This window comes from Zalophus californianus, chromosome 8 (assembly GCF_009762305.2).
Source record: "Zalophus californianus isolate mZalCal1 chromosome 8, mZalCal1.pri.v2, whole genome shotgun sequence".
In the NCBI taxonomy this organism is placed as follows: domain Eukaryota; kingdom Metazoa; phylum Chordata; class Mammalia; order Carnivora; family Otariidae; genus Zalophus; species Zalophus californianus.
The window spans coordinates 20,296,341-20,323,658 of NC_045602.1; the positions used below are offsets into that span (position 1 = coordinate 20,296,341).

Here is a 27,318-nt window from a genome sequence, read left to right on the forward strand (position 1 = left end):
AGATGGGGGGAACCCATCTTCTAGAGTCATAAATGAAAAAAATAACTTCTCTACATATTCTATGTCAAAATTATTAGGGATTAAATTACAGATGGAGGAAGCAGCAGAGAGAAAATACGCAGCTTTATTTATATACTCTTTACCAAGAAAAAAAAGTGGTTAAACATTTAATGAAAGAAAAACCTAGGAGGTTTACAGTTGGCTCAACTTTCACAGAAAATTTAAAATATTTTTAAAATTGTAGCCTACGAGGAAGACAAAAGTGAATAAATTAACTACATCTCCAGCCATATTAACCAAACAAAAAGAGAAAAGTCATAATAACAATAGCAAAACATAGAATATGCAATTATATTTATAGAAAGACATTAAGGACATAGAGACATGCTTATGATATAATCATAAGAGAAAGAAGCAGGTCACAAAATTGCATAAGATTTTATAAAGAATTTAAAGGAATTATACTAAATTATGGGTAATCAAATTATGGCATTCTTCTTTTCTACACCTTTATAGCTTTCTGTACCTCAAAAGTATTTAACTATGAAATGTATTTTGTCAGGAAAAAAAAAGAAAAATACAAAGTGCTAGCAGAACAGAAGTGATAAAAAAGAAATCCATTTTTACTCTTTTAAACTGTTAGGACTTCCACTTTTGGCTAAGTTGGAGTAACAGGAACCAGATTTATTTTCCCATTTGAAACAAACAAAAAAAATCAAAGTACATTGAACTATAGTTTTCGAAATTATCCAGACCATGCTGCATGGAGAGGGAGTCCAAAACGAACCAGTGGTTTCCCTCAGTTGAGCCCATGGAGCTGGGAGTCCAGAAAAGCCAAGGCAACTTGAGGTCTCAGGGCACAGGACCAGAGAAGAGAGAGAGCCACAAGGAACTGCAGGGATGTGCACAGGGTCCCACTCAGGGTGTGTGTGTGTGTGTGTGTGTGTGTGTGTGTGTGTGTGTGTGTGTGTGCGCGGGAAGGCAGGGAAAACCACCTGGAAAGATAACAGGAAACAATCTGCAAAGTTCGCACAGGGCCAGTTTCTCTTCCCACCAGCCAGAATAGAAAACCTCATGATTCATGGGGTGTCAAGTAAAATACTCAGAAGAGTTTTGTCTCAGTAGCAGCCAAAATAAGCCCTAAACTTTGCTCTTGCCTCTTAAGGTACAAGACCCAAAAGAATTAAACTGTCTCCATGTAACCAACTCAGACAAAGGTTGAAAATATTTAAAGGCCTTTTAGGGGTATCTGGGTGGCTCAGTCAGTTAAGCATCCAACTCTTGATTCCAGCTCAGGTCATGATCTCAGGACTGTGAGATTGATCCCTGCATCGAGCCCTGTATCAGGCTCCACTCTGGATGTGGGGCCTGCTTAAGACTCTGTCTCTCCCTTTTCCTCTGCTCTGCCACCCCCTTTCACACACACTCACTCTCTCCCTTTCAAAAAAAAAAAGTATATATATAATTTATATTTATAAATATATATATATTTTACATATATATATATGTATATATATATATATTTTTTTTTTTTTTTTAAGGACTTTTAAAAATCCAGCACCTAACAAGGTATAATTCACAAGGTCTGGGATCTGGTCTTTTTAATTACCAGGCATGCAGAGATGCAGGATAATAAAACCAATAATGAGGAGAAAACTGTCATTAAAAACAACCCAGAAATCACACAAATGATAAAATGAGTAGATGGGACATTGAGACAATTAAAAATTGTACATTTATTCCGTATGTTCAAAAAGCTAGAGGAAAGCTTGAACATATTAAGCAAAGTCAAGGACAACATAAATAAAACCAAAATCAAACTTCTGGAGACAAAAACTATAATGTCTGAGATGAAAAATATACTAGATGGGATAAGAAGGAGATTAGACATTACAAAAGAAAAAATTGGTGAACTTGAAGATAAAACAGTAGACACTGTACAAAACAAAATCAGAAAAAGACTGAAAAGATGGCAGACTTACTCCAAATTGATCTTATAATTCAAAGCAATCAAAACGTCAGTGTGCTTTTTGGAGAAATTGACAAGCTTCTCCTAAAACTTATATGGAAATGCAAAAATTTATATGGAAATTTATATGGAAATGCAAAAAAAAAAGAACTGTAGCCAAGACAGTTTTGAAAAAGAAAAGCCAATTTGGATGACTATCATTTCAAAAATTACCACAAAGTCACATCAATCAAGACAATATAGTATTAGTACAGGTGTGGACATACGGACAACTGCAACAACCTAAAAATCCAGAAGCAAATTGTTAATATTATGGCCAGTTGATTTTTAACACAATTATATCAATAGCTGCTAATAAGCATCATCCTGCATAGAAAGGAACAAACTACCAATAAATGCTACAGATTGGTCAAACCTCAGAAACATTAAGTGAAAGAAGCCAGACCCAAAAGATTTTATATGATTACATTTATATGAAATTGCCACCAAAAGGCACACTTATGGAGACAGAAAGCAGATCCGTGGTCGCCTGAGGCTAGGGGTAGGAGAGAGAATTGACTGCAGACAAGCACAGGGAGACATGAGGGGGATGGAAATGCCCAAACTGCACTGTGCTAATTTAGAGCACAGCTCTATAAATGGACTAAAAAATCATTGAGTTGTACAGTTCGGTGGGTGAATTTGAGGCTGTGTAGATGATATCTCAGTAAAGCTTAAAGAAAAAGGACAGGGAAAGAAAGAAGAACCCACAGAGATGACTGAGGCATGGACAACAAAACTCTTCTCAATTTTCATTTCACATAGGTGTTTGTCTTGCCTTTTTCTAACTTATTTTATGATGCGAGTAATCTGTTGTATATGTTCATGTATGTTTTTTACACTTAAAAATCCATGTAAGCAAAAAGAATAGAAAAAAAATTATACATAATCCTGGTGCCCAAATCAATATGTTAATGAATAGAAGGCATTCTTCCAAACTTACTTTATATGTTTACTTCTCTGTTTATACTGAAATTTCCTGCCTTATTTTGAAGAGACTGAAATGTTTTCCCTACTCTGTTGAATAGGCTATTTCTAACTATATTATGACAGATCCTTGTGGGGGTGGGGGGGTTCTCTTTTATGGGATTAATACATTTATAGTGTATTCACATAAATTAATTTGTGTCAATTTGCAGGAATGGTTCCCCAAGGTGAGGCCAACTTTGCTCCATCTCTGAGCCCGGGGAGCTCCATGGTGCCGATGCCAATTCCTCCTCCTCAGAGCTCTCTGCTCCAGCCAACTCCACCTTCTTCTGGGTACCAGTCACCAGACATGAAGGCCTGGCAGCAAGGTGCAATGGGAAACAACAAGTAAGTAAGTTTTTATATATGAGCATCCCTGATCCCTGCAGCACATAGAACAGTCATGCCTTCACAATCAAAATAGAATAGTATTGGCTACTGCCATTTGCAAGTTGATGGAACTGAATTTTATGTGATAGCAAAGAGAAATAATGACTTCTAAATCCTTTAAGTTTCAAGTTATTTTTAAGGTAAATATGTATGTTTACAGCGCAGGAAAGTGATCTAGTGGCTCCCAACCTTCCCATCCCACCGCCAGCATATCTGAAGAACTTGATCAACTCCTGTGTGTAGCAGAGCTTCCCTGGGACAGATATAGAAATGGGTACTTAAAAAAAAAAAAAAAGTGTTCTTTATAAACACACTTAAAAATCCTAAAAATTTAAAGCAAGAATGGCTAAATATCAGAATTCACTAGAGCCTTAACAGCATGTTTGAAAGCAACAGCAAAGGTTTTGAGACTTCTCAGGCTGTTCTGCCTCAGCCAGCTTTTTGAATCTCTAGATTTTTGGTGGCCTCATCTTGCCCATTCTGCTTAGAATTATCTCACTAATGTCATTTTCCCCCCAAATCCTGGCTGCTGAACTTTTCACACTTCACTTGAGTTTTATAAGGCTTTTAATTAGGTTGTGTCTTGGTTCTAATGACAGGGAAGCCGTTTGATCTGACAACATAATAAGTAAGGCAGTTAAAGTTGAAAACTTAAGACCATATTCTCCTAAAGTTCACTGAAAGGTGAGAGGAAATCTTCCCGTTAGAGAACTGTGTAGCTCTCAGTGAGGACCGTGTGTAAATTAGGTAGAAATGAACTGTCTATATAACATGCAAGAAGAATTTAGTCTCCTAATATGTTCTAATCCCAGCTTTCTAAATTCACTTTAGATTCCACGATCCATGATTGTCGTTATTCCCTTACAGACACTCCACTCCCTTGCCCAGCTCTCCCTCTGTTGCGCTTGGCCCTGCTAGCAAAACGCTCCCTAATGAAATCCAGCTAAACTCTAGCTCCATACCTACATCTAAGCATTTAAATGTGTCTTGGAAAAAACACAGTCCTCCTGACAGGTCTGCTCCCCTTTACAGTTAAATTCCCTAAAAGACTCTTAACGATTATTCTCTTTCTCTTGTGGACCAGTCAGGCTTTCATCCCTGCCACTTTACCAGAAGTATTCTTGTCAAGGTCATCAGTGTCCTCTGCAATGCCAAATGCGGTGATTGTTGGTAGCATTTGACATATTTGAGCGTTTATTCTTTCTTGAAGCTTCTTCATTTAGTTTCTGGAACAACTTTCTCTCTTGAGAAAGGTAACTCTCATCCTGTCTCTCAGGTCCTCTGCTGGATCTTCCTCATCTCCCTGAGCTCCATTTGAGGGCCTCAGAGCTCATTCTATCTACTTGCTCCCTTGGTTATGCTGTCTACTTTATAGCTATAAATGCCTGTCCCAATGTTTATGACTCCCCAATTTAAATCAGTTAAGCGTCTGCCTTCGGCTCAGGTTATGATCCCAGGGTCTTGGGATCAAGTCCCTCATTGGGCTCCTTGTTCCGCGGGGAGCCTGCTTCTCCCTCTGCCTGCCGCTCTCCTCGCTTGTGTGCTCTCTTTCTCTCTCTCTGTCTCTCTCTCTCTCTCTCGGACAAATAAAATCTTTAAAAAAATAAAATAAAGTCTATAAATCTCCAGCCCAGACTTCTCCCCTGAACGCCATACTGTACGTGCAACTGCCTGATCGACATCCCACTCAGAAGTCTAATAGGCATTTCAAGCTTAACCTGATAAAATCTGAAGGGGTATATTCTCCCCCAAAACCTGCTCCTCTTCTACTTGTCCCCATCTCACTGAACGACAACTTCCAGTTCTTCCAGTTATTCAGAAGAAAACCTCTATCTCCTCTCATATCGCACATCAGACAGCCCATCAGCAAATCCTGCCAGCTTCTTAGCAGCTCTCACTTCTTCCCTGCCCCATTTGGACACTTCAGTGCCAGCCACCATCATCTTTGCCCTGGACTGTTGAAGGAGCCTCTGGTCTCCCTGCTTCCACCCTTGCTCCTCTGCAGTGTAATCTCCACGTGGAGGCCAGGTGATGCTTTTCAAACGTGAGCGGTATGGCAGTCCTTCACTCACAACTCACCAGCTGACTCAGAATGCAGGATAGGGCCTGTGAAGCCCACATAATCTTGTTCCTGGGTCCCTTTCTGACCTCAGCTGCTATTCCCATCACTCAGTTTGCACAGTGGTATCTGTTTATTCTTCTGTTCCTCACATGTGCCAAGTACATTGCAAACTCAGGGCCTTTGCGTTTTTAAATCCCTCTGTCAGAATGTTCTCCTCACAGTAGCCACATGGTTTGCTCTCTCACACTTCAAGTCTCTCCTTAAATGTCACCTTATTAGACATAGATATTAAATGTCACCATATTAAACTTCCCTGACCATCGTTTCTAAAACAACAGCAGTTTCCACCCCCTCATCCCTTTGTTCCCTTCTGTATTTCTCTTCATAGTCCTTACCACCTGACATATTGTTTGTTTGTGGTCTGTCTCTTCCAACTAGAATATAATCATCCTAAGAGCAAAACTTTGTTTACTTGGGTATGTCCACCCTTAATGGTGAGCACTTAATGTACATCTTTTGAGTGAATGAGTACAAAAATTCCCTGTCTTACCTCAGTCGCTTCTTGGGTTCAGATTCAAATGTGGGCTTCAATTTTTGTTGTACTTTGTTTTTGTGAACTTTGATTTAGCCAAATCATTTGAAAAAGAAAATAGTTGTCACCAAGTCTCCAAGCATTCACACTTGCTTACTTGCTTCATTAGTCAACATAGGCAGCATGCATTTTGTGACCCCTCGCTGTTTATCTTGCACAGCACAAGCTACCACAGGGAACTGGGGCCAACTGCCCTTGCTGTCAAGTTACCAAGAGTCCAGTTGGTGACAGCAGTAAATGGAGAGAAGTAACACATGAAACAAAGAATCATTTAGTAGAATGATGGAATAGAGTTCAGAGACTGTGTAATGTAATTCTTTTTCATGATCTCTCCGTTGGCAAGAAAAATAAAGGGTTAAACCAAACCTCTCTGTCCTGGAACAGTGCAGATTTGGAACACTAGTTGCTAGGAAGAGTCTGAGCGCTTGTTAGCATTTTAAAGCCTAGGAAAGCCTGTTGTTTAACCCTTTGTTTTTAGACTTACATGACCTGGAGCACCTCCCTGCTTGTTAATAATACCTCTAATACCTATGGAAGCCACTTCAGGCCAAAGTCTTCATCCTTACCTTCCCCCTCCCCACCATGATTTAGGGGCTTCCAAATACCTGGTGCTAGTGTAAGAAACTGTAGTAACTGCCATGGGGCTGACCAAGAAAGCAGAGGGAGGGAGAATTTCTTTGCACCTTGGGCCTAAGGTGTCGGGGAACCCCATGGTTCTGAGACCTAGAACAGTGATTGATGCTGCAGAGGGCTTGGTCTTCTTCCCATAATGGAAGAAACTAAAATGGAACTATTGGCAAGAGCAGTTTGAATGAACTTAAGCTAATATAAGTCCCAAGAATAAATGTGAAAAGAAATTAAATCCTAAACTTTTTTCACTAAGTATGACATCATTGCAGTCCTTGAAGCTTCTGCATGCATTAACTTAACATAGCCCTGAGTTGAGCCTTCACAGTGGGGATTTATGGATCAGTTGACAAATGAGCATTGTCTGGGGCAGAAATGTTCTCATTAGAAAATGGGCAGCAAACTAATAGGTTTTTCCTCACCTTTAGTTGTGGGGACACTGCCTCACAAGCGTCACACTGTACAGACATTAATGGTTCAAAGATGTATTATTGACCATTTCCTAGGCATATAATTTTCTTTGAGCATTTGTGTTTTATAATTACTTGGGGAAAATTTGCTGCTTTTCTTCAGACATGATGAATAGGCTGTTTCTCAGTCTGTTAATTTTAGCATGATTACCTTAATCTACCAGAAACTATAAATGTCAGTATATCCTGTTTACCTCCCAGGAGCTAGCAAGGAATAGATAAGAGATAGATAAGTCACTGATGGGGTAAATAATTTTTAGAAATCAAATTCTCCAGAATTAACATTAAAATAGGTGGAATTCTGTGCTCGCTTCGGCAGCACATATACTAAAATTGGAACGATACAGAGAAGATTAGCATGGCCCCTGTGCAAGGACGACACGCAAATTTGTGAAGCGTTCCATATTTTAAATAAAAAAAAAAAATAAAATAGGTGGAATTCAATCAGTAGTTTATTGTTTAACAACTGATAATCTTAAAACATTTGGTGTTTTGTAGAACTTGTAAAAGACACAATTCATATCATTTTCCTTTAGATGTGTATATCTGTATCATTTAGAATTTGGGAGTTCAAATATAAAGTTTCAAGTTGTATTTACTTGGAGGTTATTCCATTCTGTTCTACCTACTAAGAGAAACAGTCCAAACTATAACAACAGTCCAGAATGAGGCCATAAAGAAGGAAGTCAGTAAAACAAGCCCTCTGAAAAACATAATTGCCCTTGCATTTTGCTTCTGGAAAAGACATAAAGCCACCTTCTGGCCTGAGAAGACCTTTGGAGTCTTTAAAAACATTACATTTGCCAAATAAAAATATCTGGTTATATTCCTCTTAGTTTATAGCATAGTGAAAGCAACCAGAAGCTGAATCCTTGAGAAGTGACAGCAAGCTCTACAACATTGAATAAAGGCCCTTGAGTCTTAATGTGCATAAATAGTTAGAAATGTGACTTTCTGTGCCTACCCTCAGAAACTGATTCACTAGGGCTGGAGTAAGGCCTGGGAGTCCCAGTTCTCAAAGAGTCCCAGGGAATTCTCTTCATATGGTCTCTGGACTTCCCTTAGAAAAACATTGGTGTAGATACCAGAAAATCTATAAATAAGAAGCAGTCCAAACCTCATCAGTTGACAGCACTGAGTAATAATAACCCATGTCCATAATTCACAAAAATAAAGATATTTACTGAGTGCTTGTCATGTGTCACTTATTACTAGGGACAAGGAATGAGTGGAACAAGATAGTACTGTTCACCTTAAGTGTTAAGTCTAAGAAGGTGTACAAGCAATCATAGTATAAGAATGCCATCTTTGAATCATGGATTCCTTTGTTAATTCATTCCGTGAACATTTATTGAACATTGATATATGTCCCAGGCATTTTGCTTAAATAGAACATTCTTGGTTTACGAAGATAAAATAGTATAATAAATTTTAGAATGATTTTGATTGTTAAATGAGTATATTACAGTTATCTGGAAGATGTACTTATGTGGAAAACTTTCTTAATTATTCAGCTAATTGGAACTTAACAACTCTGATACCAGGCCAGATAATTGTAACTTAAAACGAGCTCTCTGTAGTTATTAAATCCTTTGGGCAGAGGTCAAAATTCATCTGAATTACACTCAATTTCTATATATTGTAATAAGATATAAAGTCTTAACATGTAGTTTAAGAATGTAAAATCTTTTCTTTGGAATTGTATCTAATACTCAAGAAACAGTTCAGTCACATTACCCCCGTGTTCACGATCTGTGGATGTAATTGGGATTGTTTTTGAGTTAACAGTGTGTTCAGTCAAGCTGTCCAGAACCAGCCCACGCCTGCACAGCCAGGCGTGTACAACAACATGAGCATCACCGTGTCCATGGCAGGTGGAAACACAAATGTTCAGAACATAAACCCAATGATGGGCCAGATGCAGATGAGCTCTTTGCAGATGCCAGGAATGAACACTGTGTGCCCCGAGCAGGTAAGTGACACAGCTGGCACACTTGCTGCCCACCCCCCAGACCACACCACAGGTCATTCCTCCGGGGAAAATCAGGTATGTTCAGTTACTCGTCAAAAATAACCACACCGTCCAGTGATGCGTGTCAGTTATTTCTCAATAACACTAGGGGGAAAAGACGCCCTTCTTTATGATTTCCCACTATCTTTTGATAATTACTACCTCTTAAGATATACAATGGAAATTTTGACAGACCTGGTAAGATTTTAGTCTCAAGAGATTTTATTGTTTAGATTTATTATAAAATGATACAGGGGCACCTGGGGGTCTCAGTCAGTTAAGCATCCGACTCTTGATCTCCGCTCGGGTCTGGACCTCAGGATCATGAATCCAGGCTCTGAATTCAGGCCCTGAGTTGGGCTCCACGCTGGGCATGGAGCCTACTTAAAAATAAATAAATAAAATAAAATGATACATATAATACATTGGCTTGTAACTTACCCCTTTATATTCTGAACACATTTTCTTCACTTTTCCCTTTCATTTCAGCAAACATTTATTCAGTACTTACTATATACAAAGATAGCTCTGTGGGAGATAATAGTAACAAGTTGGGGAGACACAACATAAACAAAGGATCAGTTGAATAATAGGACAAAACTGCTGCGTAAGAGACAGACCTCCATGGGACCGTACATTTTATATCAGATTGGGGTATGTGCAATTCACTACTGAGGGTTTCAGGGAAAAGCTGCGTGATTAAGAAAGGCTTCTTGGAAGGTTTGCCTGAAGAAAGAGAATAGAAAAAAACATTCAAGACTGGTTGCCACAGCATAACCTAGGCAAGGGATAGAGGTTGAAAAGTCTCATGAAGTTAAGGGGACATTGATATTATATTTAAAGCAGAATTTATGTGGTAAGCTTTTTGGGGGCGTTGCAAGCCATCTAAATGTTTTAGCGTTTATCCTGGAGCCTCCTGAAGATTTTTAAGGATAGAATGACTAAATTCAAAATGATATTTAAGAAGATCATTGCAGGGGCGCCTGGGTGGCTCAGTCGTTAAGCGTCTGCCTTCGGCTCAGGTCATGATCCCAGGGTCTTGGGATCGAGCCCCACGTCGGGCTCCCTGCTCTGCGGGAAGCCTGCTTCGCTTCTCCCTCTCCCACTCCTCCTGCTTGTGTTCCCTCTCTCACTGTGTCTCTCTCTGTCAAATAAATAAATAAAATCTTTAAAAAAAAAAGAAAAAAAAAGATCATTGCAGTACCTCCCTGTAGTTACTGTTCTCATTTGAGCAACCACAAAGTAGACTGTGCTCATGTAGCCATAATTTATAACAAGTCTTAAATTACCTTTTCTATAGGATGCCTTTTTGATGTGAATTTTTTTAGAAAACTTTCTGTTCCCCAGATATTATATAATAAGTCCCTAAGGAGTTTAGCAGGGAAAAAAATCAACAACTTAGTGATTCATTTCTTATAGCAAAATAGAAGACCTACTAGTATTGTCTGTTTCCTTGTTCTTATTATTCAGTTATTAGAATTTTTCACTACCTCCAGCAGATTACAATAATAAAAAATATAATGAATTAGGTAAAAGAATATTACACTTAAAGCATAGCTCTTATTTAGTTGGGTCTTGCTTTCTTACTCAGTTCGACAATCTGTACCTTTTATTTGGAGTGGTTAGCTCACTGACATGTAATGTGATTCTTAATATGGTTGAATTGAAACATCTCATCTTTTTTGTTTTTTTTTTTGTTCCATCTCTTGCCTTTCTTTGGTTTAATTGAACATTTTAATTCATTTTATCTCCTTTGATGGCTTATTAACTATATATAACTCCATTTTGTTAGTTTAGTGGTTGCTTCAGAATTTATAGCATACATCTTTAACTTATTGTCATGTACCTTCAAGTGCTATGATAATTACCTCGTGTATAAGAACCTCACAGCTGTTGACTTCCATTTCTCCCCTCCTGTGCTGTTGTTACCATACATGTCTACTTATGTCATATACCCCACGTACTTTTACTTTAAACAATTACATATTTTTTTAATTTTAAGAATGTATGATGACTAACAATGTAATAAAATAAAATTAAAAATAAATAAGACAAAACAAAACAAAAAAGAATGTTTATATTTACCTGTGTAGTGATTTACAGTGGTCTTCATTCCTTTGTGTAGATCCAAATTTCCAGCTTGGTATCATTTTCCTTCTGCCTGAAGGTCTTCATTTAGCATTTTTTTTTTTAAGATTTTATTTATTTATTCATGAGAGACAGAGACAGAGAGAGAGAAGCAGAGGGAGAAGCAGGCTCCCCACTGAGCAGGGAGCCCGATGTGGGACTCGATCCCAGGACTCTGGGATCATGACCTGAGCCGAAGGCAGACGCTTAACCATCTGAGCCACCCAGGCACCCTTCATTTAGCATTTCTTATAGTTTGCCGCTGCTGAATTCTTTCAGCTTTTGTGTGTCTAAAAAAGTTTTTGTTTCCCCTTCATCTTTGAAAGAGTTTTTTCCCTGAATTTTAGGTTGACTTTAGTTTTAGCTTTCAGTACTTGAGAGATGTTGCACCGCCGCAGTGTTTCTGATGTGTTATCTGCTGGCATTTTCTCTTTGTTCCTCTGTACATGATTGATTTTTCTCCCACTCTTGCTTTTAAAAAAGATTATTCTCTTTGTCACTGGTTTTAAGTAATTTGATTACAGTATGCCTTAGTGATTGTTTTCATGGTTCTTGTGCTTGGAGTTCAGTGAGCTTCTTGATTTATGGATATATAATTTTCATCAAATTTGGAAAACTATTGACCATTGTTTCTTCAGGTATTTTTTCTGTCACCACCCACCTCCTTTCCTTCAGAGACTCTTAATTACACACACATACACACACTATTATATTAATTTATATTATATTATATTATATTATATTTATTATATTATATATATATACATAGTTGGCCACTTGAACTTGTCCCACAACTCACTGATTCTCTGGGTTTGCGGATTTTGGGGGGAGGGGTAGAAGGTCAGTCGGTTTTTTTCTCTGTGTGTTTCATTTTGGATAGTTTCTATTGCTGTAGCTTTAAGTTCATGAATCTTTTTCTTTTCTTTCTTTCTTTTTTTTTTTTTTTTTTTTTTTTGCAATGTCTGATCTGTTAATTTCACCCAGTATATTTTTCATCTCAGGTATTCTGCTTTCCTCTCCAGAAGTTCAGTGCAGACCTCTTTTGTATCTTCTGTACCTCTAACACGTTTAGCCTTTCCTCTTATCTTCTTGAACATCCAGAATATGGTTCTTGTAATTGTCTTAATATTCGTGTGTGTCAGTTCTATCGTCTGCATCATTTTGGGGTTGGTTTCAATTGATTGACTTTTCATTATAGGTCATATTTTTCTGCTAATTTGCATGACTTGGTAATCTTTTATTGGGTGCCAAACATGTGAATTTTACCTTGTTGATATTCCTACATTCTTGAGCTTTATTCTGGGAAATGGTTCAGTTACTTGAAACAGTTTGACCCTTTCAGGTCTTGCTTTTTTGTTTAGTAGGACCAGAGCAGTATTTAGTATAGGGCTCATTTTGCTTTACTACTGAGGCAAAGCCTTTCTAATATGTTGCCTGATACTATATGAATTATGATGTTTTCCACTCTGGCTGGTTGGATCAGGACCTATTCCCAGCTCTGTGTGATCTTTGGGAATTACTCCATCAACATCTTTTCCGGTGACTCTTTCCTCTGCTTTGGGTAGTTCCCTAAAATCCATTAGCAGATCAGTACTAAGTTGCAGACTCGAGGGGACCCTCTGCAGCTCTTCAGAGCTTTCTCTCTGCTTAGCTCCCTCTCCTCTGATATTCTGCCCTGTGAACTCCAGCTGCCTTGACCATCTGACATCCAGCTGCATCATCTCAGCTCAGGGAGCCTGCAAGGCTCTGCCAGAGTTCCCTGTCCCCACTCTGGCTGCAGCCTGGAAATTCTCTGGAGACAGTAGGCTGAGGCAATTGTAGGACACACCTCAGTTGTTCCCTAGCTCTTAGGGATCACTCTCCTTCATTGGGTTTGTCCAGTGTCTTGAGTGCCTTCGTTTCATATATTTTATCCAATTTTTTCATTGATTCAGGCAGAGGATATACCTGATTGCTATTACTAAATCTTGGCAAGAAATAAAAGTTGTTTGCTGATTAACTTTTGTATGTGTGAATTTAACTTTTTATTGAAGTATCATATAAGAATATACAGAAAAATATACAACTCCATGAATTTTCACAAACTGAACACATCTTTATTTTTTTATTTTATTTTTTTTAAAGATTTTATTTATTTATTTGAGAGAGAGAACATGAGAGGGGGAAGGGTCAGAGGGAGAAGCAGACTCCCCGCTGAGCAGGAGAGCCCAATGCGGGACTTGATCCCGGGACTCCAGGATCATGACCTGAGCCGAAGGCAGTCGCTTAACCAACTGAGCCACCCAGGTGCCCTGAACACATCTTCAAAGCTACCATTCAGATCAAGAAATAAAACATTATCAGCGGTACCCCGGAGGTTCCCTTCATGCTCCCTTCCACATCCCTCTTCACCCCTGCAAAGGGAAACACTGTCCTGACTTATAACAACACAGTAAATTGCTAAGCTTTTTATTTCTGCTGCACCCCTATTTTCTGTCAGTGAGATTATTTTTCATTGAAGAATTTGGTCTTCAACTTAAACAACTAGCTCGTAATTTGGTCTTGTACTTATCTTTAATAGATAAATGATCCAGCACTGAGACACACAGGCCTCTACTGCAACCAGCTCTCATCCACTGACCTTCTCAAAACAGAAACAGATGGAACCCAGGTCAGTAAGAAAATTTAAAACCCAGAGCTGCCAAATGTACTGTAGATACACAGGAAACTTTGTTTTAGCATCGTGGTTAAGAGCCTGACCTTGGGAGTCAGACCTGGGTGTGAGTCCTGGCTCTGCTCTTCTTACCTGTGTCCTCCTGGACATGTTAGGGAACTTTCCTGAGCTGCTACTTAACCAACAGAACTAACAAGATACCTGCTAATACGATTGTCAAGAGGGTTAAATGAGAGAAGTTTTCAAAAGGTTTAATCCAGTGGTAAAACAGGGTAAAGGGATCACAAATGGTGGCCACTAATTGTTATACAGTAAACAAGCACAGTTCTGAAACTCATGTGTAATCAAAGTACCTCACTCAGTAAATTCAGACAAAATAGAGCATCTGCTGTTACTCTGCCTCCTTTTAGAAGTTTTGTTTCAAAACAAAACAGATAGCAAGGCTGGGCACTTTCCTATATTAACCTAAATTTAGAGATTTCGGATGTTTGAGTTCACTTCAGTAACTTTGATTTAGTCTTTAGTCTCTTAATAAATATATATTTTTAAGATACTATACAGGCATTAGGGTAAGGTGGAGATAGAAAGAAACATGAGACATGTTTGCCCTCTAGGTGAACTGTGGGGAGAAGTGAGGAAGGGAAGTTCCATTTGTGAAATGCTTATAATTTGCCCAGCACTGTGCTAAGCACTGTGCTTTATCTCACATAAGCCTCACTACGACACTATGAAGGAAGTAGTATTCGTTTTGTTCACAGATGAAGAAACAGATTTAACTACACGCACAATTCACAAAGCTAGAAAGTGGCAGAGCTGAGGTTCGACTCAGGTATTTCTAACACTGAAGTTCATGCTCTTTCTACCATACCACTTAGGTCCTCTTGAAAGATAGAACATGTAGATATATACACATTAATTGTCACATAGCCAAAAGAAGGCAAACTCAAATTTATGTTACAAGTAACAGGAACCATAGTGTTCAAAGAAAGGAGAAAATGCTGTGAGGGTCAGAAGAGCATTTCCACAGGAGCTGAACTGGACCTTGAGGACAATGAGCAAGGCAAGGTGAAGGAGAAGGTGTCAGAGGCTGGAGGAGGGAGTGAGCTTGCAAGTCTAGGGGACCAGAAGTAGAGGGCACGGAGACAGGGAAACAGTAGTGTCTTAGCATGGTCCTGGGAAACCAAATCCACTGAAGGTAAAAATAAGATTTTATAGGAATTAAATTTGGTAAAGTAGATTGGGGCAGATTTCCGGGAGCCTTGAATGCTAAACTCAGGGGTTTGGATTAAGTCCTACAGATGAAGTGTCACCCTCAGGAGGAGCAGTGTTGCAACCACCAGCTCAGGCTTCATCTTGAGGAGGAAGAGGGACAGGAGGAGCAGCGAGCAGCCTCCTCAGGAGGAGGAGGACCAGCTAGAGCCATGTCCATAGTTGGAGTCACAGGAGACAGGATCTGAGTCCTGTGAGGGTGAAGAGGGGATTTTATGATGGGGAAAATGAAGTCTTCATTAGAAGGTTTCCGAAGTCTCACTCCTGCAGACATATACTGGGCAGCTTGGCAAATTAATTAAAACTAAACAAACGAGTTTTAAAGTTCTGGAGCTCTGTAACAGCATTTGGATTGGTGTGAAAACTCTGTCAGAAAATCTTAGGAGGTTTGGGCTCCTCGCACACCACTCTTCTCACCTGGCAAATCGTAGGGTTCCTATTTGTCTTGCTTTGCCTGTCTGTGGAGGTGTGGCGCTATCTGAAGTCCTTTGAGGTCTGGTCTGAGGCATCCTGTTCTTAAGTAGCTGTTCAAAATGGCTGAAGTTTGGTTTGATCTTTTCCATTTTTTTTTTAAATTTCAAAATAGGCTATCTTAAAAGCATTCTTTTTAAAGAAGCAAAATTTTCTCTCTAGTTCATTTGATCGTGCCTTTATTAAGAATGTTTTTTAAGTGGGGACAGAAACACCTTGTGCTTTGCCCCAGTATTTCATATGTTGAAACACATAAACATGAAATTTTACATGCTATTATTTTTCTTAATCAGTCAGTGCCTAAAAGCCCTATAGCTTGTGCTTTATGCCAAGTTTCAGTGGCAGAACCTTCTTTCTGTTGTAGCCCATCATGCAATCTCTGTTTGCTCCAGTGCTTTTGTATTTGCCAAACAGAAGCTTGGGAGTGAGACGGGTGTACAGGAAAGGAAAAGAACCAAGGAGGAGGGTTCAAGGAGGATTGAGGACTACCTGTGTTTGGAGAACAGAGACGGGAAGAGGCAAGAAAGAGCACAGAACCGGGAAAGAACAGAATATAGAGAAGCAGGAAGAAGGCTTAGTAGGGGGATTATTGACATGGAGAGAGAGGAGGGGTCAGGGCTGGAAAAGGGAAAAGAGTAGGAAAGAGAAGTTAGGGACAGAGGGGAGGGGAGGGCACAGGGAGAGCTAGTGAGTAGACTCAGAGAGTTGGTGTATGTTAGTCGCACAAAAAAGAGCCCAAAGAAAGAAGAAAACAAATGGGAGCCTGTGGGGTCCAGAAGCAAAACTTGGGAAATCGGGCGAAGAGGAGGATAAGGAGAAAAATGACGCTAATGTAACTAGAGGTTTAATCCACCAAGCTACGAAGACTCAGCTCAGAGGCTGTCTGTCTTTTCTGAGGGACTGTAGAGTGGAGGTGTAGATGGATCAAGAGGCAAACACCGTGCGGACTGGACTGATACAGCAGTTGGAGGTTGGGACATTTGACATGTGTCCGACGGTTGATGGAAACAACTTTTATTCAATTAGGATAGAAAAGTTTTCAGAAAAGCTGAGTGTAATTGACATAAATTAGTGATGAATGACCAAAAAAATGCATCACTAATCTGAAATACTTCATGTACCTATTAAACATGAAGCACAAATTTGCCAGAGGATTCAGACCCTAACAGATGTACTTGGATGCCTTGGAAGGCATCTCAGTTCTTGGTCTGGAACATTTGCAAGTGTGATACTGGCTTTATTCAGTTCGACAAATGACTTTTTAATAAGGATGGTTGTAAAAACTAACTTCTGGCTTTGTTTTCCCAATAGAAAATGCTAGAACTATGCAACTTTAGACATTTTTAAGGGATACGTGTATTATTACTGAAAGTAGCTAAAGGGAAAATTCACACTGTTCTCAGCTAGTAATTGACTGTTATTTTTAGCTCATGTGTTTAAATGGATTGTCTGTCAGGAAAAAGAAGTTAAATATAAAATTGTTCTAATATTTTGCTGTAATTCAAAAGGCAATATGTAAAAGAGCTATGTAATAGTATATTTAGATACTACGCAAATCTTCTGGACATTAACTTTAGTAATGCTGATGTCCTATTACTAAGTTGTGGTGGTTTTTATTTTGCTAATACTGGGTTAAAGCCCTTAATTTTCTAACATCATAAAGTTTTTTTTATCCTACTAAAGTCATCCATAGAATGCTTTTGTAACCAATTTCCAAATAATATATATATATATATGTGTGTGTGTGTGTGTGTGTATATATGTATATATATACTATATATATTTATTTTTAAACCCACCACTGGACACCCAGACTCTTGACACTGGGCTTTTCCCAATCTTGGCAATATTAGCAGTGATGCTCATTTTCATTATTGATGGCAACCCTGTAGGAGGCTTGACCATTCCAATTTTGATTTTATTTTTAAAGTGTGAACTTTCCAGAACCCTGAGCAAAATGAGTGCAGCGATTTTCTTTTTGTAGGACAAGAAGACAGAAGAGTTCTTCTCTGTGGTGACTACAGACTAGAGGAATGCTCTAGTGAGTTTCCACTTCAAGTAGTACCCACTCATAAGCCGGGGGGGCAGACCCTTCTGTCTAAACACATCTTTTATTTGTGTTCCAGCAGGTGCAACAGGTTCAGGTGTTTGCTGACGTCCAGTGTACAGTGAATCTGGTAGGCGGGGACCCTTACCTGAACCAGCCTGGTCCACTGGGAACTCAAAAACCCACGGCAGGACCACAGACCCCCCAGGCCCAGCAGAAGAGCCTCCTTCAGCAGCTACTGACTGAATAACCACTTTTAAAGGAATGTGAAATTTAAATAATAGACATACAGAGATATACAAATATATTATATATTTTTCTGAGATTTTTGATATCTCAATCTGCAGCCATTCTTCAGGTCGTAGCATTTGGAGCAAAAAAAAAAAAAGGAATTCACTTTTGTTGGAAGATTGAGAGGTGTTTTTGTTTCTTTCTTTGTAAAGGCCTTGGATATTGAAAAAAAACAACAAGGCAGAACAGTTGGACAATCTATTTCTTGAGCCAAATTTAATTATTCTTATTTTTGTAATCAGTCATTGGCTTCTTATCTGGATGAAGGCTTTTGGAGGAGAACCAAAACGACAAGTTCCGAGGAGAAGATGAAGCCCCACCTCTGCTGGCTCAGTCCTGACCCTGACAAGGAAGAAGGGCCCAGTGGGGCTTTGCCTGTGCCCATCCACCAAAGGCTGTCACGTGTGTCTAAATCAGCAGCCCTCCCTTTCCCGACCCGGGCAGCTTGTGTGTACAATCAGCTTCTTCTAGCAACTCTCTATCTGTTGGCTTCAAGAGAATATTTTGCCTCCCATATGTACCCCTTCTCCTTTTTTTAAAGATGGATTTAAACCAAGATGCCTCCAGGAACGAGGACGAAATGAGTATATTCACAGAGGAATCCAAAAAATACAGTTTGGGGGAAAATGCAATAATTTTTGATGAGATGGGTGAAGGACAAGAAGCGAGTTCTGTCAATTATTGTAGATACAATTTTTCTGATTAAATCTGGAAAAAAAGGCAGCCTGTTCTTTCTGCTTTTATTGTATTAACAGCTAAAGTAGCTAAAGTTATTTAAAATAAAATTAAATTTATGATCCAAGTAGCTTATTTTTCCCTTTAAATCTCACTGTAAATATATTTGATTTCTTGTAGAAATTGATTTCCTTCTGTTTAATTTTATGGTTTTATTATCATACTCTTGATTTTTCTAAACTTGTGTGTGAATATATCATTGACTGAATTGCAATTACATTTGGCTAGTGATATTTCATTATTTTACTAACTGTGATGCCATGTATGGATTTACTTTGCAGTTCACATCAAAATGCCACTGCCAGAAAGAGCTGTTGGAGATGAGCTAGAGCACACTGCCCTAGAGTGTCCCTGGGATCACCTACCTTGAGACAGTGCAAGGAGTTAACACCAGAAGTGCACAGGCTACTTGTACAGAGAAAAATTAGTACTCAAAGAAAATTTTCCTGTGTTTTAGATTGACTGTGGGGATTTGAATTCTCATCAGTGCAAATATAAATTTCTCTATCCTACTCTGAGGCTAATTGGTACCGTATTTTCCCTTTGTGTCTTGTCACTCTGCCACGTCTTGTCTCATCCTGGCTCTAAGTCAAGGACCCAGTGAACTGCCTCTAGTTCTAGAAGTTCCACTGCAAGGCCAGGAAAGCTTGAGAAGGGTATTGTGGAAGAAGCAAAGGTAGACCCCCATCACTCGCCTTTACCTGCACCCCGGGCCTGTGAATGATGACAGCATCTGACATCGTGCACCAGCTACCTCTGCTTCCACGGCAGAGCAAAGGCCATAAGAACTAAGAACGGACGAGGAGCATGGACTCAGACACCAAGGAAGAAGCCATTTTCCCAGGTCCTCCTTTGTGCATCTCACCACCCCTAGTTACAAATAACTCCATTGAACAGCATCTACTCAGAAACTATACCGAATAAAAAGATTGCTGGAAGGGCTCACATGGGTAGCAACTATGAAACAGAAATAGGACACTCAGTTACAAACATTATCTCTTTTAGTTTTTCAGAAAATGCATCCCTGATTTCATTCATTCCCAGCTTGAACACCCAGCCATATTACTCTAGTCCTTACCAAACTGCTCTAGGAGGTCATTTCTGTTTTGTTTGTGATATTTAGATGTGCAGACTTCAGGAAGTTCACCTTTAACTTCAGCATTCCAGATGAAGTTTCCTGACTCAGTGCTTTTGCATAAGGAACTAGTTTTAAAAAGTGGTAAGGAAAATTGGAGATGCTAATAACATCCTCCCCATCCCAGCTGCACCTTAAAGTATGCATGTCACCTTCAAGGTTTTATAATTGCACTGTTTGTTTTATGTATGTACAGATTAAAATTATTGCTACATTTGAGGAAAATAAAATTGCTTGCTTCTATGTAATTCCTGTCATTCCACAGGAAATTTCACTTTTCCAGCTCCTGAATAGAATTTGTTAAACAACCTCCTGGGTTGCCTCTTCATTTACAGGGAAGAAATGAAACCTACATCCTGCAGGAATTGCCAAAGCCCCAGTGACTAATGAGTCATTAAAGGATCACAAAAGAAAGGATCCCTGAAGCCAAAGATCCTCAAAGGCACCCTGATATGAACCAGTGAAAATTGGAAAGGGTCAAAGTAAAGTTGTGAGAGTGGGCAATGAGGAAATCGTACCCTTGGCCGTTTGCCCGATGATTGAACACACTGGTCCTGCTGTTTCTGGACCCAGGAGATGGAGTCGGGCAGCCCTTCGTAGCTATAGGACACCAGCTCCATCATTGGTTTTTATATACTAACATTATTAGTATGCAGATTACAGAGATGTTGAATCTTACTTAAGGAGGCTCCTTCATTTTGCCCTTGCGTTTTATAAAATGTAGGCCCTTGTCTCTTGTTTGTGTGTTTTTAGAGCAGCCTAAATCCACCAACACTTGGCTAAGTCGGCCAGGATAAGGAGGGTAAGCAAATGTGACTCTAGAAGGCATTCCACACACAGTCCTACGTATAAATAGACACAGATTTGGTGGCTGCTCTCTGAAGTCATGCTTACAGGAGAATAAAAGCTTTTTTCCCCAATGTTGGGATAAGGCAAAAATGATACTTGGCTTAGATGAGTCTGAACATTGATTTAAATTTATGCTAAGGTAGGGGTGGGAAGGCCACTAGAAAAACTAATAGAAACAACTGAGGGAAAATGAGGTTGCTATAGAAGAACTTCCATCTTCTTTATGGTTTGGCCAAGATAGGTTCATACCTAGAAACTGTCTCCTGGGCCTTGAGAGTCAAAGGAAAAGAAAGGACAGTTGTCTATTTACAAAGGGAAGCTATGCTGATTTCCTCCTTGACATGAACCACTCTTCCCAGGAGAGCAGCTCCACTTGAAAAAAGTGAATGATTCAGAGCAAGCTTGGTCCTTGGCCATTCCTGTACCTCTGAAAAAGATCTTGATGATTTAATTAAGCCCATAAATTCTTTTTATTGGAGAAAACTGCCAAAGGAAGCATTCCTCCATCCAGAAACTTTTCTGCCAGCACTAAATTAGTTTTCTTTATATGTTTTATTTTCATTGCCACAAGAGCTCTTAACAAGATTAAAGAAACCCAAAGCTCTGGCCTCATTCAACATGTTTTATTGTCTTTTTCCAAGGCGCTAAGATGTGGAAGAATCCAGAGACGCGAACCCTGCCCTCCCAGAGGTTATATTCCACTGGGGAGGACATACGTACTTCTAATCACAATAGGACTAAGTGATATCAAGGAGAGTTAGAAGTTCCTTTGTGAGTGAAACCTTGTCTGGAGGGGCAAGGAAAGTTTCCTTGCCGAAGAAATGGCATTTGAGGTGTGGTTTGTAGGATGAAGAGGAGGGAGCTCAGAGGGCAGGGTGACAATTCTGTCTCATGGAGACAGGAAGGAACCTCAGAGAACTTTTTTTTTTTTTTCATTGTTAACCAGTTTCTGAGGTCTCATAAACATTAGAACTATGTCAGCTGGTGAATTGCAAAGTAATTGAAATCAGCCCTTGGCTCCAGGAGAAACATGAACCAGGCTTTGGGACCCTTACTTGGAAATTGTGGCATCCTGTAGCGAAGGTCTCTTTGATAACTAGCCCTGTCCAGCCAGAAGCATGGGCTTTTATATCTATTTTTGCCAAATGGGCCACAATAATCTGTTGTAGCATTAGGGGAACATTCAGGGAAAACACATGTGCTTTTAGGTTCATTGTCTCATTCAATCCCTGCAGTCCTTTTGAGAGAGATGTTGTAAAGAGAAAACAAACTGAAAGGTTATGACACAAAACATGGTTTATCAGGGGAATTGGAACCTGAAGCCAAGTCTTCTGATTCCAAATTCTGGATTCCCCATCCTGGACTACATGATGGAGGACTGCTTCAGAGTCTGCAGATGTTAATCTCACTGTGGCCTTAAGCAAGGCTTTCTTCTACGAAATAACTTTTTTTTTAAAGATTTTCTTTATGTATTTGAGAGAGAGAGAGAACGAGCAAGGGGGAGGAGCAGAGGGAGAGGGAGAAGCAGACTCCCTACAGAGCAGGGAGCCTGACGCAGGGCTCGATCCCAGGACCCCAAGACCATGACCTGAGCCAAAGGTAGCCACTTAACCGACTGAGCCACCGAGGCACCCCTGAAATAACTTTTAAAAACAGGCCTTGAAAACCAGGGTGGGTTGCGGGGGAGCCCAAGGGCTGAGAAGAGAGGACCTGGTCCTTCTCCAGAGGTAGTCCAAGCCTGCCGTTCGGAGGCCTAACTGGGGCTAAGCTTTGGCATCAGGTCAGGAAGATGTCCCACTAGAGTTTGGGGAGAGGCATTCTAGCCTGCATAATCTAAACAGGAAATGAATTAGGGGCTCTATGAAACTGCAGTGTCAAACCCTTAGCTTGAAAGAATTTTGGAAAACGTGGGCTCCTTATGCAGCAGTGACTGAGGACCACTTTTGTGAGGCAGGGCCCCTACAATTCCTCCTAGGAAATTTGGTTTCTTGGATCACATCATGGAGGCAAGAATTCACTTTTCTCTGGCTCTGGAGCCTTCTGCAAACAAAGAATCTTTTTCCTCTGCTGGAGTTTGACTCCGGTCTAATCATTTGTATTTGTCTCAGAACTTTGGTTGTTTATGCAACCAGCAGAACCAACCAATGCCCACAAGTATCTGTAGCAAACCTGACACATTGGCTTGAGAAAAGAACAAAAATGTTTACAGGAATAATTTCTTCTTTTTTGTAAAGTAAGTTAGCTTTTTTTTTTTTAAGTAATCTCTACACCCAGCATGGGGCTTGAACTCATGACCCCAAGATCAAGAGTCACATACTGTATCTACTGAACCAGGCAGGCACCCCTTAAAGTAATCATTTCTATTCCATCAGGTTTTCTTCCCACTCCAATGCCCAGAGGTCCTAAGGTGCAGGAGAAAACAAAACCTGACACCAAGGTTTATAGATTCCACTTCCGATGATCTGTTGCCATACAGGTAACTATGACAGGCAGTGTGGGAAGTACAGAGATAGTTGCCTGAAGCTGCTTCCTTCCTAATAATGGAGATTCTGCATCCATTAAGAAATACGTTTCTACTCTGCTAGGCCATATGGTAGGCTGATACTCTTGTCCTAATAATTTCTTAGTTTGTACAGTGCTTTCACATACAATGTCTTTTTTTTGCCATGCATTTTTTAAAATTTTATTATGTTAATCACCATACATTACATCATTAGTTTTTGATGTAGTGTTCCATGAATCCCATGAAGCAAGTGGAGTCTGAAGCTCAGATTTATGGTCAGGTGGCTGGGAAATTCTGGACACAAGAGTCAACCCTTGGGTTTTGTGATGAGACCTGCCGTTCTTTCCACTGCACAATACAACTGTTAGAGACAACAGAACCTAGACAGTGACACACAAAAACTGGGAATCCTGATGCGTTAACAGTTGTTCTTAGAAGCTTGTAAGGATTTCCATTTTGAAAATAAAACTGGGCAGTAATTTTGATTTTTTTTTCGTATTTTAAAATTTGTGTGAGGATGATAGTTCTCAAGCAAGTCCCTGTACTCTCCTGAGCAATTTCATCTTTTTCTTTGATCTCAGTACCACTTACATTGATAACACATCTTAAGTCCATTCTTCTAGCCAAGATAGGCCTCAAGATCCAGGCCTGAATTTCCAGCTGGCGAACATTGCCATGTGCATGGATCCCACCACCCCAGCCCAGCACCTCAAACGCAATCGAAAACCAGATCACTTACTTCCCCACAAACACATTCTTGTGTCCCTTATCTGAATTAACTGCATCCCCATCCTATTAGTGGTCATTTTCAACAACTTCCTCCCACTCATCTCACCAAATTGCCAACAGTTTGCCTTTGTCGTATAGCGGTCTTCTCCTTTCTAGTCCCATTAATCACACACTGAATTCAGGACTTAATTATCTTTCTTTGGATGATTACAGTAACCACCTCCCCACTTTTACCTTCATGTCTCACACAGTCTATCAGAGAAGTCTTTCTGAACACAACCTTCAGAGGCTTTTAATGACCGTTTCCTTCCTATAGTTGATTTGAAATCAACCTGCCTTTTAAGCTTCATTACGCTCTACGTTCTCTAAACAAACATTCCTGTCACACTGATCTGTCTTCATCCTTGAATTTACTACCTTCGTTCTCACTTAGATTGCCATATTCATTCTTTTTCCTCAGCCTTTAATGCTCCTCCTTTCTCCTCCCTACTTGTCCCTTCAAAGCTTCAATTTAGATCCTTTCTAAAAAGCCTTCCCTGGTCCACACGCTTAAATTAGCCCCCCTTCTGTACTGTCTTGCTCCAGTGTTTGGGCCTCCATTGGCACTTGGTTAGATGTACATCTGTTTCTCTCCTCCAACAAATTATAAGCTTTTTATTTATTTTTAAATTGTAAGCTTTTCAAAGAAGACGTTCAAGTTTCTTTCCCCGCCGCCCCCACCCCGCCGAGAGCCTTCCTTCCACATAGTAGGCTCTGAACTTCTCATTGAAGAACTAGATTCAGAAGCAGTATTTTAAATCAGGGAAAGGAGCTGATGGACAGAACAGGTACTGAGTTGTCTTCCTAGAGTCTGGATTGTTGAGCTAATGAAAAGTTGCAGAAATGTCCAAGAGTTCGGGGCACGTGGGTGGCTCAGTCGTTAGGCGTCTGCCTTCAGCTCAGGTCATGATCCCAGGGTCCTGGTATTGAGCCCCGTGTCGGGCTCCCTGCTCCACGGGAAGCCTGCTTCTCCCGCTCCCACTCCCCCCTGCTTGTGTTCCCTCTCTCGCTGTGTCTCTGTCAAATAAATAAATAAAATCTTTAAAAAAAAAAAGTGTCCAAGAGTTCAAGATAAGGTCATAATTCTACCCTGATGATTATTCTCTTTTTTCATGAAATGTGAGCCCCACAGATTTGGGGAATTTGAAGAACATTAGCTGTTACCTTTAATACTTTCCCTTCTTAAGGATGGTGTTTTTATAAAGTTAATGCACATGTAAGTTATTCAAAAGTAATACTTTTATCACGCTCTCAAACTTTGTATTTACAGATGATCTATGCTTCTGTTAAACTGTTTACTTTTCTCAGAAATTACTTCCCTGCTGAAAATCAGCTGATTGGTTGACTACAGTCTTAACTGAAAAAATAGAAAAGGCAGATCAGAGACGATCCCTTCCAGTTTTCCCTCCCAAAATGAGTACAGATCTTCCTTGACTTATGATAGAGTTATATCCCAGTAAACCCATCATAAGCTGAAAGTTACATTAGTCAAAAATGCATTTAATACACCTAATCTGCTCAACATCCTAGCTTACCCTAGCCTACTTCACATGTGCTCAGAACACTAACATTAGCCTCCAGTTGGGCACAATCATCAAACACAAAGCCTATTTTATAATAAAATGTTGAGTATCTCATGTAATATGCTGACTACCGAAAGTGAAAAACAGAATGGTTGTATGGGTACAGAAGGGTCGTCAGTGTGTTGATTGTTCACCCTCATGATCGCAGGGCTGACGGAGCTGCAGGTTGCTGTCCAGCATCACGAGTGAGTGTACCTTCGTATCACTAGCCTGGGAAAATGACCGATTCAGAATTCAAAGTGCAGTTTCTACTGAGTGCATATTGCTTTTGTAGCATTGTGAGGTTGAACATTTTTAAGTCCAACCATCATAAATCCAACCATAATAAATCAGGGACTATCTGTATATAGAATGCCCTACTATCTCTTTCACTGACAATAGAAGAATCACTCTGAGAAGGGATTCATGGTGAAATTAAACAAGAGTAAGATGGCTCTTTGTGAAATATCTATCAGATTGGCCTTTAAAACCAGTGCCTCTGGAATGTGAGTGACTTAATCAATTTGAAAAGCAGACAGATGGAACAGGTCGATGAACAGCAAGACCTTTCTCTAACAGAACCAATGTCAGACCTGGAATTCCTTTCCTTATACCTGAAGAGCCCGTCCTGCTCAGTCCTGCTTTGTTTTCAAATCTAATTTATTATACATTGCCTGTACTAAATTTTAGGCTGAACATTTTCTGTTCATTTTCTTTTTTAACTTGCAAACTGTCATAAAATAATGCAAACTTTCATTGATTTTTAAAATTAGCTTTCCACTTAATGTGCTGATGTTAGCAATTGTATTTTAAATGAGAATTATTTAGTAAGCTAGACTTTTAAAGTTCAACCAAAACCAGCGGGGAAAAAGGATCTACATAGAACATTATTTAAAGACTCATGCACATCTAAGCTTAGGCTTTAAAATTTCATCCTACCTTCTCTTGAAAGCTTTTTCCAAGCCTTTTATTAAGGACTTTTTCAAATGCGTATTAAAGTAGAAAAAACAGTATAATGAACCAGTTCCAAGTTTTAAAATCAGTCTTTGATGTGTGATTTTTATAACCCCAAATAAAGAGATGACTTCAGGCACTCTATCAATTTCCAGTTCAAAATTAAGTTGTGGTTAGCTTTGGAAATCTTCAGACTTAAGAGTTTGTTTGTTTGTTTGTTTAAAGATTTTATTTATTTGACAGACAGAGACACAGCGAGAGAGGGAACACAAGCAGGGGGAGGGGATGAGGGAGAAGCGGGCTTCCCACAGAGCAGGGAGCCCGTCGCCGTGGGGCTCAATCCCAGGACCTTGGGATCATGGCCTGAGCCGAACGCAGATGCCCAATGACCGCCCAGGCGCCCCAACAGTTTGTTTTTTAAAGTATTACACAATAGCTACTTTAAAGAATGAATATTTTAAAGAAACAGTAATAATTTATATTTTCAGTCAAGAGATACTGATTTCTTTTTTTTAAATTTTTTTATTGTTATGTTAATCACCATATATTACATAATTTGTTTTGGTGTACTGTTCCATGATTCATTGTTTGTTCATAACACCCAGTGCTCCATGCAGAACGTGCCCTCCTCAATACCCATCACCAGGCTAACCCATCCCCCCACCCTCCTCCCCTCCAGAAAGGAGAGATACTGATTTCTTGCCTACATTTGTCATTTACTACTCCAGGCACTGGGGCTACATCAATGAGGAAAATAAAAATCCCTGTTCTCACAGAGTTTGCATTCTAATGAAGGTTGATTGACAAATGAGCAAAATACGGGGTGTG

At 39.7% G+C, this 27,318-nt stretch overlaps 1 protein-coding gene and 1 non-coding gene across 9 annotated transcripts in view; both read left to right on the forward strand.

Moving 5' to 3' along the window:
- NCOA1 (nuclear receptor coactivator 1) overlaps positions 1-20,370 on the forward strand; it is a 246,093-nt gene extending 225,723 nt beyond the window's left edge. For 4 of the 8 annotated variants that reach the window (XM_027621455.2, XM_027621452.2, XM_027621454.2 and 1 more), the window contains 4 exons: positions 3,148-3,322; positions 8,904-9,087; positions 13,814-13,903; positions 17,773-17,943. In XM_027621455.2, the coding sequence (XP_027477256.2) occupies positions 3,148-3,322; positions 8,904-9,087; positions 13,814-13,903; positions 17,773-17,943 (620 nt within the window). Of the gene's footprint in view, positions 1-3,147; positions 3,323-8,903; positions 9,088-13,813; positions 13,904-17,630; positions 17,688-17,772 lie in introns of all 8 variants that reach the window. The other 4 variants (XM_027621459.2, XM_027621460.2, XM_027621457.2 and 1 more) reach the window with 4 other exon arrangements.
- LOC113938755 lies at positions 7,419-7,525 on the forward strand. The gene has a single exon (XR_003524964.1). It is a non-coding gene; the product is annotated as a U6 spliceosomal RNA (small nuclear RNA).
- Positions 20,371-27,318: the final 6,948 nt, after the last annotated feature.